Source organism: Gadus macrocephalus, chromosome 2 (genome assembly GCF_031168955.1).
Source record: "Gadus macrocephalus chromosome 2, ASM3116895v1".
Lineage (NCBI taxonomy): Eukaryota > Metazoa > Chordata > Actinopteri > Gadiformes > Gadidae > Gadus > Gadus macrocephalus.
This window is the reverse complement of record NC_082383.1, coordinates 18,214,124-18,228,018: the sequence shown is the minus strand read 5'-3', so window position 1 is coordinate 18,228,018 and position 13,895 is coordinate 18,214,124. Positions and strand designations below refer to the sequence as shown.

At 46.9% G+C, this 13,895-nt stretch overlaps 2 protein-coding genes across 2 annotated transcripts; both read left to right on the top strand.

Moving 5' to 3' along the window:
• The first annotated feature begins 4,739 nt into the window (after positions 1-4,739).
• On the top strand, positions 4,740-8,648 carry LOC132469801 (uncharacterized). Its single transcript, XM_060067871.1, has 6 exons — positions 4,740-4,994; positions 5,258-5,471; positions 5,570-5,751; positions 5,882-6,106; positions 6,886-7,009; positions 8,515-8,648. The coding sequence occupies exons 1-6, from the start codon at positions 4,740-4,742 to the stop codon at positions 8,646-8,648; spliced, it is 1,134 nt and encodes a 377-aa protein (XP_059923854.1).
• Positions 8,649-10,276: 1,628 nt separating this feature from the next.
• Positions 10,277-12,871, top strand: LOC132451342 (uncharacterized). Its single transcript, XM_060043726.1, has 7 exons — positions 10,277-10,562; positions 10,733-10,945; positions 11,131-11,354; positions 11,477-11,587; positions 11,756-11,922; positions 12,012-12,113; positions 12,322-12,871. The coding sequence occupies exons 1-7, from the start codon at positions 10,304-10,306 to the stop codon at positions 12,419-12,421; spliced, it is 1,176 nt and encodes a 391-aa protein (XP_059899709.1). The 5' UTR covers positions 10,277-10,303; the 3' UTR covers positions 12,422-12,871.
• The last annotated feature ends 1,024 nt before the right edge of the window (positions 12,872-13,895 follow it).

Sequence of the window (13,895 nt, the reverse complement as noted above, 5' to 3'; positions counted from 1 at the left end):
TCAGGCCCGCAAACGGGTTTAATCCGGCCCGCGAGATGATTTTGTGAAGTACAGTATTGAAAAAAAAATATATATATAAAAATCCTTCCTAGCATTACATGGATTGCATTGACTGGCACTGATTAATTTGTTGTACATTGAACTACTGGACAATTGTGTGTAACTGGAAGTCGCTTTGGAATGTATCATAAAATGATCTGCTATTTTTCAATGAAAGAAACTGCTGTTCTTAATGTGTCCACTAGAAGTCGCAATAGCAATTATGTTAAGCAAGCAAACTTTATACCGGGGCTGAGCAGGGAGCAAGTATAAACAGGTAGTGCAGCTAGCCCGGAGCTACCTTGTCGTTCTGCCTTATACTTCCAACATTATGCGCTTTGGCACTCTCATTGCCCCAAAATGTCTCTGTCAAAAAGACGAAAAGTGGACACAGAGTGCAGAGTTTTCCAAGAAAAATGGTCATCGTCCTTTTTATTCACGGAAGTAAATGGGAAACCTGTGTTTGGTGTGCTCACAGCATGTTTAATTTTACATAATTATGCCATATTTTTACAGGTCCGGCCCACTTCGGAATAGATTATCCTCCATGTGGCCCCTGAGCTAAAATGAGTTTGACACCCCTGCCCTAGAGTATCCGTGGTATAAAGGCTGGGACGCATTTCGAATTATAAATATGTAAACTATGTTGAACGTATGATTAGAAAGTATTGATGTCGCGATTCCCATTGAAACAATGGCGCAGCGTTTATTGTTGTATTGTTTTTTTTACGGTTTTCGTTTTCTTATTTTTCCTAAACGGTTATGATTTACTAACCGGTTACATGTGTACCCGTGCATGCCCCTTGGGTATAGTATTTGTATGATACTACTGTATGATATACCTACTGTATGTAGCATCCCTGATGGTAGTTCCTCAAACTGGACTTATAAGGGAAATGGAAGGAGTTCATAGCGCCACGATATACTCTATATACATGATATATGTATATAGAGTATCTCTATTTATTTATTTACATTTTTTATTTACTCTTATCTTTTTCAGTACTTATTATTCAATGCTTACATTATTGTTTATTATTTGCTGTTTATTGTCTGGCTGGCTGGCTGGCTGGCTGGCAGAAAATTTGACATTTTTGGGAAAAAGATCCCCTGCAAATGTGGCTACCATGATGTAAGTAATGTCATTGAATCCTTAAAAATATGATGTGAGACAAACATGCTGACAAATGCTTCCTCTACAGCTGTTCCCCTTGGCTGGTTCTTCGTTTTATGTGATTGATTCTCCAACTGACTTGTTTTGATGCAGAGTATTGTTTGATTTAGAGGATAAGAGGATTTAGAGAGTAAATTCAAAATGTTGTCTCCCCCAGTTAGGACAGCAGGCAGGGGCCGCTGCAGGTCCACAGGCAGTGCAGGCCAACAGCAGTAGAGCAGCAGATACACCAGACGCAGCAAAGGCTAGTGCAGAAGATACACCAGACACACCAAAGGCCAGTGCAGCAGATACACCAGACGCACCAAAGGCTCGTGCAGCAGATACACCAGACGCACCAAAGGCCAGTGCAGCAGCTGTAGGTCTGTAAAGTTCAGCCGGTACCTTTATGATATGCTTGATATGATATGCTATCCCTTTGTGCTCAGGAAGTGCTCTCTGACCACTTTACGCAGCACCTGTCAGACTTCCATGTCCAGGAGCAGTGTCAGCACTGCGGTACAAAGGCTCAGGGTGCTGTCAGATTATCAGAGCACCTCGAGAAGTATCATGTCTTATCTCCACCAGACCTCCCAAACATTTCTCCTCCAGCCATCCCTCTACTACCCCAGCCCAGGAGATGACACCGACGCCAGTCCTCTGTCCCAGAGATGCTCAAGCTCCAGTCTGCCTCACTGCCCAGGAGACGACATCAAACATCCGTCTCCAAGATGCTCCTGCACCTGTCCCTTCCAGAGTATCTGAGATGGCACCAGCGACTCAGAGTGGCCCACCACTTCTTCCTGCCCCTGCCTCTGCTCCTCCTCCAGCAGCACCAGCACCGGGGTTCCCAGTCCCTTTGCGCTCTCAAGAGGTTAGCCGGGCTAGGTTTTTATCAAAGCCATTCCTCCGGGTCATAAAGCCAGGTGACCAGGAGTGGATTGCCCACATCATCTATGAAGCGAGTGGGCAGCCGAGACAGGAGATCAGCCAGAATTGGCACCAACCCCCAAGTCCAATCAGATCTGTGGCACCTCCAAACCCAGATTACTATTTTAGTGCCCTGTGGGCACCAATGCGCATGTGGAGCATCCCTCTGAAATGCCCTCAGTGCAAAAGAAAACTGCACCACTCTGGTATTTACACCAAGGTCAGAGAGGTCATTGATGTGGATTCAAGGTACTACTAAGGCCCAATCCCGTTTCTTTGCTCACTGTCTCAACCCTACATCTCAACCCTAACCCCAACCCTTACCCTCATAGCTCATGCTCATTGCTACCCCTACCCTGTGACGTCATCATGGCCTCCCCGTGCCCCCTAGCAGATAACCGGCCCCATGGTAATGTTACAAGAGACAGACTGGCTGCCATTGTCTCGGGCAACGAGCAAGACCCATTGTAAAGATGTTTAACCTGAAATGGTATTTATATTTTGTAATTGGCATGTTTAAATAAAGGATTTTTTTTTATTTGTCCCTCGTAATATACCTTTATTTTGAATGTCACTTAGCTACATGTTAAAGGTGGTATTAGGGTGCACTCACACTAGGCCATCTGGCCGTGGCCGTTGGCCGTTTTCACACCTAACTGTGCTCAAATGGCCCCATTGTTCTCTGGCCTGCACTTACACTAGGCCATCTGGCCGTGGCCGTTGGCCGTCGCAGCTGTGGCCTGGCCACGGAAGGCTCTTGTACATACGTCATCACGTCGTAACACGTCATCACCAAGCGTCCGCTGCATGGACCATAATAAAGTCTGCCGCCAGTCAGAGTTTTAACAACAATGGATAACACAGAGAACACACCAACAGTTGAACCGCTTGACGCGATGTTTACCGTTTAATGGGAAAGAAGGCTCGCCTTTATTATGTCCGTGGTCGTCGCATTGACTATACGTAATCCAGCTCAGGTCATCTGTACCGTAGCGGCCCGTGCCGTAGCAGCACACCTCTCCCAAGTGGCCAAATTGGCCCGGCCTGGCCACACTCACACTGGCAGATTTGAGCACGGTTAGGTGCTAAAACGGCCACGGCCAGATGGCCTAGTGTGAGTGCACCCTTAGATAATAATCGGTTAAGAACAAGAACACTTTAGAAGAAACACTTTATTTAAATAAGAAACACTGAACCACAAATCTAAAAATACACACACACGCATCTAAAAATACACACACACGCACACCTAAAAATACACACACACACACACACACACACACACTCTCTCAGCTTTTGAGAGAATGGTGGAGAATCACATCTTCTCCACCATTCCGCCAACTTTGCCTCGCTCTCCTCATGCCTCGCCTGCTCCCTGGCACTCTCCTCTTGGAAGGGGTGTCTGGGGTGGTGGAAGAGGTGCCTGGGGTGGAGGAGCATGAGGGAGAGGTGGCGGGGGGCTGGTGGCAGTGGACTCAACGAAGTCCTGAAAGAAAACGAATAAGAAGGAATTAGGAATTATATGCCAGAACTGGGTGATATGGCCATATGTTATGTACAATATATAATAGCTATGTACACAATATAGTACTGCCAAAAAATACATTGATTAACCATGTAATATTACTAATATAATATATTAGTATATATAATAATACTTATAGAATATTACTAATATAATATAATATATTAGTATACATAATATTACTTATAGAATATTACTAATATAATATAATATATTAGTATAAAGCTTATTTTTAACCTGGAGTCACTAGAACATGGAAGATCTGGTGGATATCATACGACATGATATCCAGCCCGGTCGTATGCAGCCCGGTCTGCAGCCCGGCCGAGAACCGGGGTCGGGCGGCCCGCGAAAGTCGGCCGCGGACTTTCGCGATCTTCCGCGAAAGTCGGCCGCGGACTTTCGCGATCTTCCGAGAGTCCGCGGCCGGGCTTCGAAGCCCGCGGCCGGGCTGCAGAGTATAATTAATAAAATAATTACTAGTTAATTGCAGAGAAAACACTTACATTTGTGTTTTTCCAATCCTGTCGCATCTTTTCGCCCTCCATCTTGTCTAGGATATTTCTTGATTTTCCGTTTTCTCGCAAGGTATTGTGGGAGCAAGTCAGAACTGAAGCGCTTTGAGTGTGCCCATCGAAAATCTCAATTTTGAGGGGATGTTAGCCCTCCCCCTACCCCTTAAGCTACCTTTAAACTGGTATTGGGACATGGCTCCGCGGTGCGTGAACGCGCAACAGCGAGGGTTAGGGCTGAGATTTTGAAGATTTTGTGCTGGTGAGCCACAGCCAGACGCCATCTATGTGGATAGAGACTGTTGCCGTGACAGAGGTGAGTTACCTGTAATTTGTGTTGATGTTTTTTGCCAAATAAGGCAGTTGGTGACAGTCTGACTACAAATATAAAAAATGTATTTATGATCTTGTGAACACAGGAGTGGGCCCAGTTCTCAAGTGGTTTCGGCCATGGACATCCACTGTGTGGTTGGATGTGTTCCACTTTATGAGGCGATTCACAAGAAGTCCCACCACGGAACACCATCCACTGTATGGTACCTTCTGTTCTAAATTGTCGAGCTGCATTTTTGAGTGAGACATGCAGGACGTTTGTCATCTGAAAGAGGCCAAGCGGACAAGGCTGAGGAAGAAACATCAGGGCCATCAGCCAACAGATGCCCAGGTGTTGGCGAGCATCAGCTCTAAAGAGCTAGCCAAGCACTGCCGCAGGAAAACCCGGGGAGTGGAGGAGACCCGTGCCCTCATCAAAAGTCTTCTAGACTCAATGTGGCAGCTTGTTGACGGCACCGGGCTGCACCTCATCAACCACGACCACATGTCTCGAGTGTGGGAGGTACAGCACTTTGCCTGCATCCAGGATCGACCAGGAGTGCAGCTTTATACCAACATTTGGTAAGGGCTGGAGAAAGGAGACAAAACGTTGGATGTCCTAAGATGCGGCAGAGGGTCCTCCTCTCTGGAAAGCTTCCATAAGCACCAGTGTGCTTTCATTCCAGGCATGTTTAAACCTCACACACATATGGTATATTTTGCTATTGAATGTTGACATAATATTGCAAGTTGTTGTAATCAGTGATCCTGTTTTTTTCTCATCAGGGTGGAGATGCAATGCATTGCACACTCAAGATGTACAAGCTTGAGGGTGTTTCAAGGTGGAATTTGAACCGGTCAGCACAAGCACTTGGTATGACTGAGACATCCTGGACAAAGATATATGACATACGCTTGATTTACAACGTGAATGCGCTCAGCCACAAAGTCTTGGGAAAACCTCTTCTTCCAGAGTTTATCCCCCCTGGGAAACCTACCGGTAAGAAAAGTCTGCTGTTGATGATGATCAAACCTATACTGTGACATGGTAGGCAATTATTACACAATCATTTTTCACTTGGTGAATACTTATTGCAGGAGAGCGTATTGCTGTGGAGTATCTTCTCGCACAGTCCAACAGAGGAGATCTTCTGAGACAGCAGGTTGGTGATATTGATGATGAGGATAATGATGGCATCCTGCCAGATATCTTCGATGAAGACCTCGAGGATGAATGTCCTGATTTGACCGTACCACAGGCTCATGACCTCACATTGCAGGTAATATTATGTCAACAGTATATCAGACATCAAAATAATATTGGAGAACTAATAAACAGTTCATTTTTAATGAAGAACAGACACAAAAAACCTTTAAAAGATAAATGTATTCTTTTATTAATCACCTCAGGAAATTGAAAGCGGTGGCCCCAGGCCCAGGTCAGATCCCCGGTCCCCATTTGAGGAGAGTTATGCCTCTGCAAGACCCGTCCACTCCCCAATTGAGGAGAGAGATGCCTCTTCAAGTCCCTTCCACTCCCCAATTGATGAGAGAGATGCCACTGCAAGTCCTGTCCACTCCCCAATCGATGTCCTCGCCTCATTTGAAGAGAGTGGGCTCGTTACTCCAGCTCCGGTAAAGTGGATAATGTTTCACCGTTAGAAATGTGGGCTGTTTTATATTATCAGATGTTTAATATCAGCTTTATTCCGAACACATTCCTATCGAGATCATAGAGTTTCAAACAAGGTCCGAACAAGGTCCGAGCACTGATTCCGAACTGTGTAGGTCACGTGACTTAGGAGGCGTGGTTATCGCTTTAGAGTGGCAGCCATTTTTTTCCACCGCATCACAACAACTGACTCGGGGAAAAAGGTTTGGAAACTTGATTAATACTCATAAAAGCAACACCATAAAAAACAAAACGGTTAACGATTTAATTTCTCGTCCCGGCAGCATGATATTCAACTTTCTTGTTGCGTGGCCACTTTGCTAACGGAGCATCTGACTGCTGTGCATACTAGCACTGTGTGGCTACGGCCAGCAGGGTGGGGATATTGGCGATATGATAGAATCAGAAGTCCAATAATAACTTATTTATTTGCCGTTTAAACGCCTTATGATGTGAAATAATTGTGCCAGGGTTCGTCCCCTCCGGTAATGGAGCCTGGTTATATGTTGGCAGATGTGTCCAGATGTAGCCTATGACATGCTTGTGCCAAGTTTAATTATTAACATTAATAAAACAGTACGGCAAAACATACCTACCTACATAAATACACACACACACACACACACACGCACGCACGCACGCACGCACGCACACACACATTATAATCCTTTCCTCCACTCGGTCTGTCTGTACACACATAGCCTAGCTCGACATTAACCTGTTTTATATTTAATGTTCGCAGATGACTAAGACAGGAAAGTCAGACAGCTACTGGAGGGACCTCTGCATAAAATATGCCCAGGGCCAATACCGCTTCTCGACTGGCAAACGGCCAGGGGCCAAGAAATGGAAAAAGGCCTTGGAGAGTAGGGCCCGACCGATATTGATTTTTGAGTGCCGATACCGATTATTTTCAGAGAAAAATTACGATTACGATTTAATCGGCCGATTTAAAAAAAAACAACAACATATAAAACGTAGTTTTTGATACCTTAAATATACTTTAAACACTTTTGACGAATATGTGAATTGAATGCAGAACCTTTGAGTGTTTTAGAATACATTTACAGTCAAAAATGAGTGTAATGTAAAATGTAAAATAAATAACTAACTCCCAATGTGCTGCGCTCGTGAGCAGTGACTAACACGTGCGTGCTGAGCAGTATGGTCTCACCGTTAGAGTCTACAGTATAACAAATTAACATGGCCTGGGACCTAAAGAAAAACAGGCACAACATGCTCAAACAACGCGTCTTGTGTACATTGGTGAGGTGAGCGCGCAGCTGCCTGAGCGAGCGTGCTTTCATGTTGTACGGTAAAATTCAATCTCCTCTTTTTTACTCCAGCTAAAGTTGTTTGTTAGCAAGGCGAGTAGGAGCGCAATCTGCAGGATACTAATCGCAATAACATTTACAACAAAAAAAAAATCGGCGTCTTTTTGGCCGATGCCGATTATTTTCAAAAAGGCTATAATCGGCCGATTAAATCGGCAGGCCGATAAATCGGTCGGGCCCTATTGGAGAGTATCGATGCTTGCCCCCTGCAGAGCCATAGTGCTAGTAAGGATCTGTTCGGGAGAAGCCTTCAGTGCTCCTGTGGCTTCCAAAAGGTATGTGAAATTATTTTCCCCTGTGGGTTCCAGAAGTTAAGTGAGTTATTTACTAATTTATTGTTTACCAGTGGCTTGTTTTTTCCACTGGTGGGCTTCAGTGATTTTGCAGTAATGCCTGATGTATTTTAACAACTGGAGAAAAACTAGTAGTGTAGGATTCTTAGGTGTATGTAGCATGGCCCCTCTTTGTGTACCCCCCCCAGCCAGCAGGTCTGTCATCAGGAGGAGTGACAGGAGTAGGAGTAGTTGAGACGGAGGCAGGGCGAGTCCAAGTCGGCTCAGAGGCAGGAAGAGGAGACACGGATGCAGGGGGAGCCCGGTCCCACACAGAAGCAGAGGCAGGGAGAGGAGACAAGGAGGCAGGGAGAAGAGACACAGACAAGGAGAGGAGTCACGGATGCAGGGGGAGCCCGGTCCCACACAGAGGCAGAGGCAGGGAGAGGAGACAAGGAGGCAGGGAGAAGAGACACAGAGACAAGGAGAGGAGTCGAGGAGGCAGGGAGAAGAGACACGGAGACAAGGAGAGGAGTCACGGATGCAGGGGGAGCCCGGTCCCACACAGAGGCAGAGGCAGGGAGAGGAGACAAGGAGGCAGGGGCATCAGTGGCAGGACAGGAAGTGCAGTGCTACGGGTGCAACCAGCTTGTGGAGGCAGCAAATATTTCAGGGCACCTGTCTGACCACCATACACAGGAGACGTGTGACATCTGTGGGGCCAAGGTGCAGGGTACTGTTGGTCTTTTGAACCATATTCAACAGGTTCACTATGCAGGATTCGTTATGCCATCAATGCAAAAGCCAACAGTACTAACACCGAAGCCAACGCCATCACCACCGAAGCCCACACTACTACCACCGATGCCAACGACATCTCTGCTCCCTCCTTCAAATAGCTGTGCCACGCCACACCACACTGCAACTCCACCTAAACCAACTCCAGTAGTTTGGAAAGGTTTTCTTCCCGATCAATTTCGGAAAGTAATCCAGGAAGCAGATCAGGTGTGGATTGCAAAGTGCCTATATGAGCCTACAGGTCAGCTGAAGCAGAAATTTTAAGCCTGCTGGTTTCACCCCCCCCTGGAGCCCAAACCCTCTCGTCCTGAGCCTGGGTGGTACCACCGGCAGAGGCTGTTCATCTGGGCACCCATGAGGATGTGGGGGATTTCTTTGAAATGCCCAAAATGTTCCGGGAAAATGAACAGCTCCGGTATATATAAAAAGGTCAGGGAGGTGATTGATGTGGATAGCCGCTACTACCTAGTGGTAGGGGACTATCCACGTTGCAGCAAGTGTTCGAACCCTTCACTCTTAGTCTGCCCATGGAGCCAGGATATTCTCTCCCAGTTGGATGTGGCACACAGGAGCCTGTTCCCCGCTGTCCTCACAACCCAGCTGGCTCTGGACAGGAAAGGTGTGACTTTCCTCAAGCCAAGGACCAGTGGAAACAGTTCCTCCTACGTCCAGTCTGCAATGGAAGAAGCGCACAGTGAGGAGTGGGCACGGCAGACCATCCGCTACCTCTCAGACTGTGAGCGCCACAAGAAGATGGCTACCTTCATCCACCAACCTTCAGGCCCCTTCCACTTGCTCAATGGTTTGAGACGGTCCACTCCAACGACATTCTCAGCCATCTGGATGAGATGAAGGGAGTGATCACTTCTACCTATGGTAGAATTCTGAAGATGGATTCAACAAAGAAGGTTAGGGTAAAAACTATATAAAATATAACATGTATAATTACAAAACAGGAAATTGGTTTACTTCTTAGTGCTTGTGTTTGTTTTACAGATCACCAAGAAGCTGGCTGGCGGGATCGGGGACAGTGCGGCATGGATGTCCAATATCGGAAACGAGTTTGGCCAGGTCCCGAACTCTGTTCTGACGTCGGGTGAAGGTGCTGGGTTGGAAGAGTTGTGCCAAGGCGTCGTCACTCGGTACAACAATGCAGGCCAAGCTGAACCTGAGGCCATCTATGTCGACCGAGACTGCTGCAGCCAGTCAGGTGGGTGAAAATTACACACACACACACACACACTCACACTCACACACACACACACACACACACACACACACACCCTGTTAGAACCATTTGTTATAAATGTATTGAAGTGGTACAGTTAATTGGGAATTTGCTTAATCATGGTGTAACCACACCATGATTAAGGGTTAGGTTGGTCTATGTAACGGTTTGGGTTGGTCAATGTAATTATGTTGTTTTTTACAGGTGTGTCTTCAGTGGCTAAGCTGTTTCACCCATGGCAATCTGCTGTGCGCTTGGACAGCTTCCATTTCATGAGACGCTTTAACTGCGGCCTCACAACAGAACACCACCCTCTATATGGCATCTTTTGTGCCAAGCTTTCCTCCTGCATTTTTGCATGGGACCAGGAGGATGTGCAACGCCTGAAGGAGGCCAAGAGAGCAGAGTGGAAGAGCAGCCACAGCGGGCATACTCCCACTGAGGAACAGCTCATGGCCACCATCAGTCCAGGACGAACTGAAGACACACTGCAGGAGAAGGACCCGTGGAGTGGAGGAGATACAGGGCATGAATTCAGGGCTGCTGGAATCAGTGTGGGAGCTGACAGACACTACAGGGCTGCGTCTGGTGAGCCATGAAAGCATACGCCATGTTTGGGCAGTGCAGCAGAAGCACCTGGAGTGCCTCCAAGACCCTGCAGGTGTTGCACTGTACACGAAGGTGGGGACACTCCAGAAGGGCGGCAAAGAGCTGGACATCCTAAGGAGTGGTAGGGGGTCCTCCTCCCTGGAGAGTTTTCACCGACACCAGTGTGCTTTTATTCCAGGTACATTTGCATCAAGACACTGTATTGTATGTCTTTTTTTAATGTTCTTTTCTGTTATGACAGAGAATGTGTTGTAATTATTCAAAATTACAAAATGACCACTGACAGGTATTCATGTGTATTCACTTTACAATAATGGTTGACTAAACATAGTATTTATTGTTTCTTAGGCTGGCGGTGCAATGCTGTACATACACAAATGTACATGCTGGAGGGAGTATCGAGATGGAACATGGGCCGGGCCAAGGAGGCAGTAGATGTGGAGGGGGCCTCAACCCTCAGAAGCTTCGATGTCCGCTTGATGTCCCACCTCAGCAACTTAAGCCAGCGCGTTCTTGGTTCCACTCTGGTGCCAGAGTTCACTCCACCCGGGAAACCTACTAGTAAGAGAGATCTCAGAGCAACACTGATTGACCAGAGTATTACATCCCCTCCTCCTCTTTTTCTCAGGCACCCCCCCTATTCAGAGGACATGCCTTTCTGTTGCGCGAAGATTGTGCTATTCATGTAAGAGATGGATGTGTGTATGCATGTCCTTTCTTCATCTTTGTGTTTTTACTGGTTACAGGCGAGCGCATAGCAGTGGAGTATTTATTGGCCCAGACCAACAGAGGTGACCTGCTGGCTCCAAATCAGGTCCCTGAGGTCCCCTCGCAGGTACTTGAGGAGGAGGATGAGCCAGATGACACCATCAGCATGACTGACATTCTGTGCCAGTCAGCTGTGATAGGGGCTGGTGATCCTCCAGGTGCTGTGGTGGGTGACGCTGAACCCGGACCCCTCGTCACACAGGTCAATAACACTTTCTATAACACCTTACTCAAAAACACAATATTTGACCTAAGTAAATGTGGTTACAGGTCTTGAAAATCCCCTTGCAGGTGCAGGTGCATGTCTCTGAAGTCCCCTCGCAGGTGCTTGAGGCGGAGGAGGAGCCAGATGACACCATCAGCATGACTGATCACACAGGTGATCCTCCAGGTGCTGTGGAGGGTGACGATCAACCCGGACCCCTCGTCACAGAGGTCAATAACACTTTCTGTAACGCCTTACTCAAAAACACAATATTTAACGTAAATGTGGTTACATTTTAATAAGATAAATGAATGTAAAATCAGCATTGCTCACATATTAGAAACAAGAGTGTACATTTATTTGCTTGGTTTTTCTTTTTCTCACTTACCAATTTTCAGACCAGCCAATGTGACTCAAGGAGCGTTGTGGGATGGGATGCGGTTGATAACCTGGCAGGCTACCTAGTTGGCTTGAATCGCACCATCACTGCCTTGTCATTGAAGGAGGAGGTGGACATAGTCCAGCTATATACAGCTCTCCATGTCATGGACAAGAAGCATTCGAGGTACAAAATAGTAATTATTTTGTACACCAGAATTAAACATACATTCCATGGAATGAATAAAGAATATGGATGTCTCTTTCACCGTTTAGCTACACCCAGAAGGCTAGGAAGAAAGGAAAGGCATCAGGAGGACCGTGGAGAGCACCGAGGAGGCCAAGTGGCTCTGCTCCTGGACAGCAGGCGGCAGAGAGGTGCTTGACCACAATTTGCTATCATTTTGGTTCAATACAAATCATTGATTAAGAGACAGCACATGTTGCTGTGAAAAGTATTTATCAAGTGTTAACTTATAAATAAAGTTAACTACTTTATTGCAATCCCTATTGACCCTATTGACGACTTTACATCCTTGTTCACAGTCCAGATCATATCATGATGTGGGAGTCATGTATACCACAGACTATACATGACTCACGGCCAAGCAGCCCAGGATCCCGAACACCACAGGGTCAGTGAGTGTGTCTGCCTCAGACTCCCTTTTGGAGTTCCAGGAGCCTGAGAACCATGAGGGTGAGGCAAAAATCCGCCAGCGATATAGTTCCAGGACACCTGTACCATGTGCCATTCCACACACAGGTGGGGGAGCTATTACCAAGCACAATGCTGCTTCCTCTGGAAACAGCTGTATGGAGAGCTGGTCCTCTACCTACCAGCCACCCCCAACAAACTACCAGAGCTGGACTTCTTTTCTTCAGGCACCCCCGGAACACTCCCAGGAGTACTCCTCTGCCCATCAGCTACCCCCAGCTCACACTCAAGGCTGGTCCACTTACCAGGCACCCCTTGCACACTCCCATGTTTGGTCTTCCACCCAACCACCACCCTCAGCGTCCAACCAGGGCTGGTCTGCCACCCACCCACCACCCTCAGCATCCTCCCAGGGCTGGTCTGCCACCCAATCGCCACCCTCAGCATCCTCCCAGGGCTGGCCTTCCACCCACCCACCACCCTCAGCATCCTCCCAGGGCTGGTCTGCCACCCAATCGCCACCCTCAGCATCCTCCCAGGGCTGGCCTTCCACCAAATCGCCACCCTCAGCATCCTCCCAGGGCTGGTCTGCCACCCAATCGCCACCCTCAGCATCCTCCCAGGGCTGGCCTTCCACCCAATCGCCACCCTCAGCATCCTCCCAGGGCTGGTCATCCACCTCCTACTGTCCTGACCAACCTAGGCTCCCTCACCAAGCACACCCAGAGGCACTAGGTCACCTTAATCGCCAGCGTGAATGGCGATTACACAAGGCAGCCCTTGAGAACCAGGAGCGAATGAGGAAAGGAGAGCCCCCAAAGAAGCAACAGACCAAAGAGAGCTACCACTATGAGTGTAAGCTGTGTGGTCAACCCAAATCAAAGAAAACTGGACACTCTCAGTTACGTGGAAAATGGTACTGCCCTGCATCCGGACAGACCCTTGAGGAGTGGAGAAGCTTCTTGTAATTACTCCAATAGACATTATTTTTTATTGTAATATTTTTTATTTCTTATCAGAAAATATGTTAACGTTCACTGTTGAAAAATAAGTATATTTGCTGTTGCAAAAAATAATAATAATTAGTTGCCGTTGCAACTATTTGCAAAAAAAACCTAACAGAATAGTTGCTGATGCAACTATTTGCAAAAATAAAAACAACAACAAAAATAACAACTCTTGTGGTGTAATAGTAACACGTCCATCCTTGGGGTGGGAGACTCCAGGTGCAAATCCTGGTAAGAGTGTGCAACTTGTTGAAACGAATACATCATTTAAAAAGTATTAATAACAAACAAAACAGGGCAATTTCAAGATATTCTATGTTAATGGCTTGCAGGTCAAACCAATAAATCACTTAATAAGTATGTTTATTCTTCAAAAAGCATTATTTTGCATATTAAAAGCTAAGAATTTCACCTGTTGTCAATCATTTTCTCCTCTTTTTCTTTTCTCTTCTTCCCTCTTTCCCCCTTTTCCCCCCTTCAAGCTGGCCTTTATGCCCG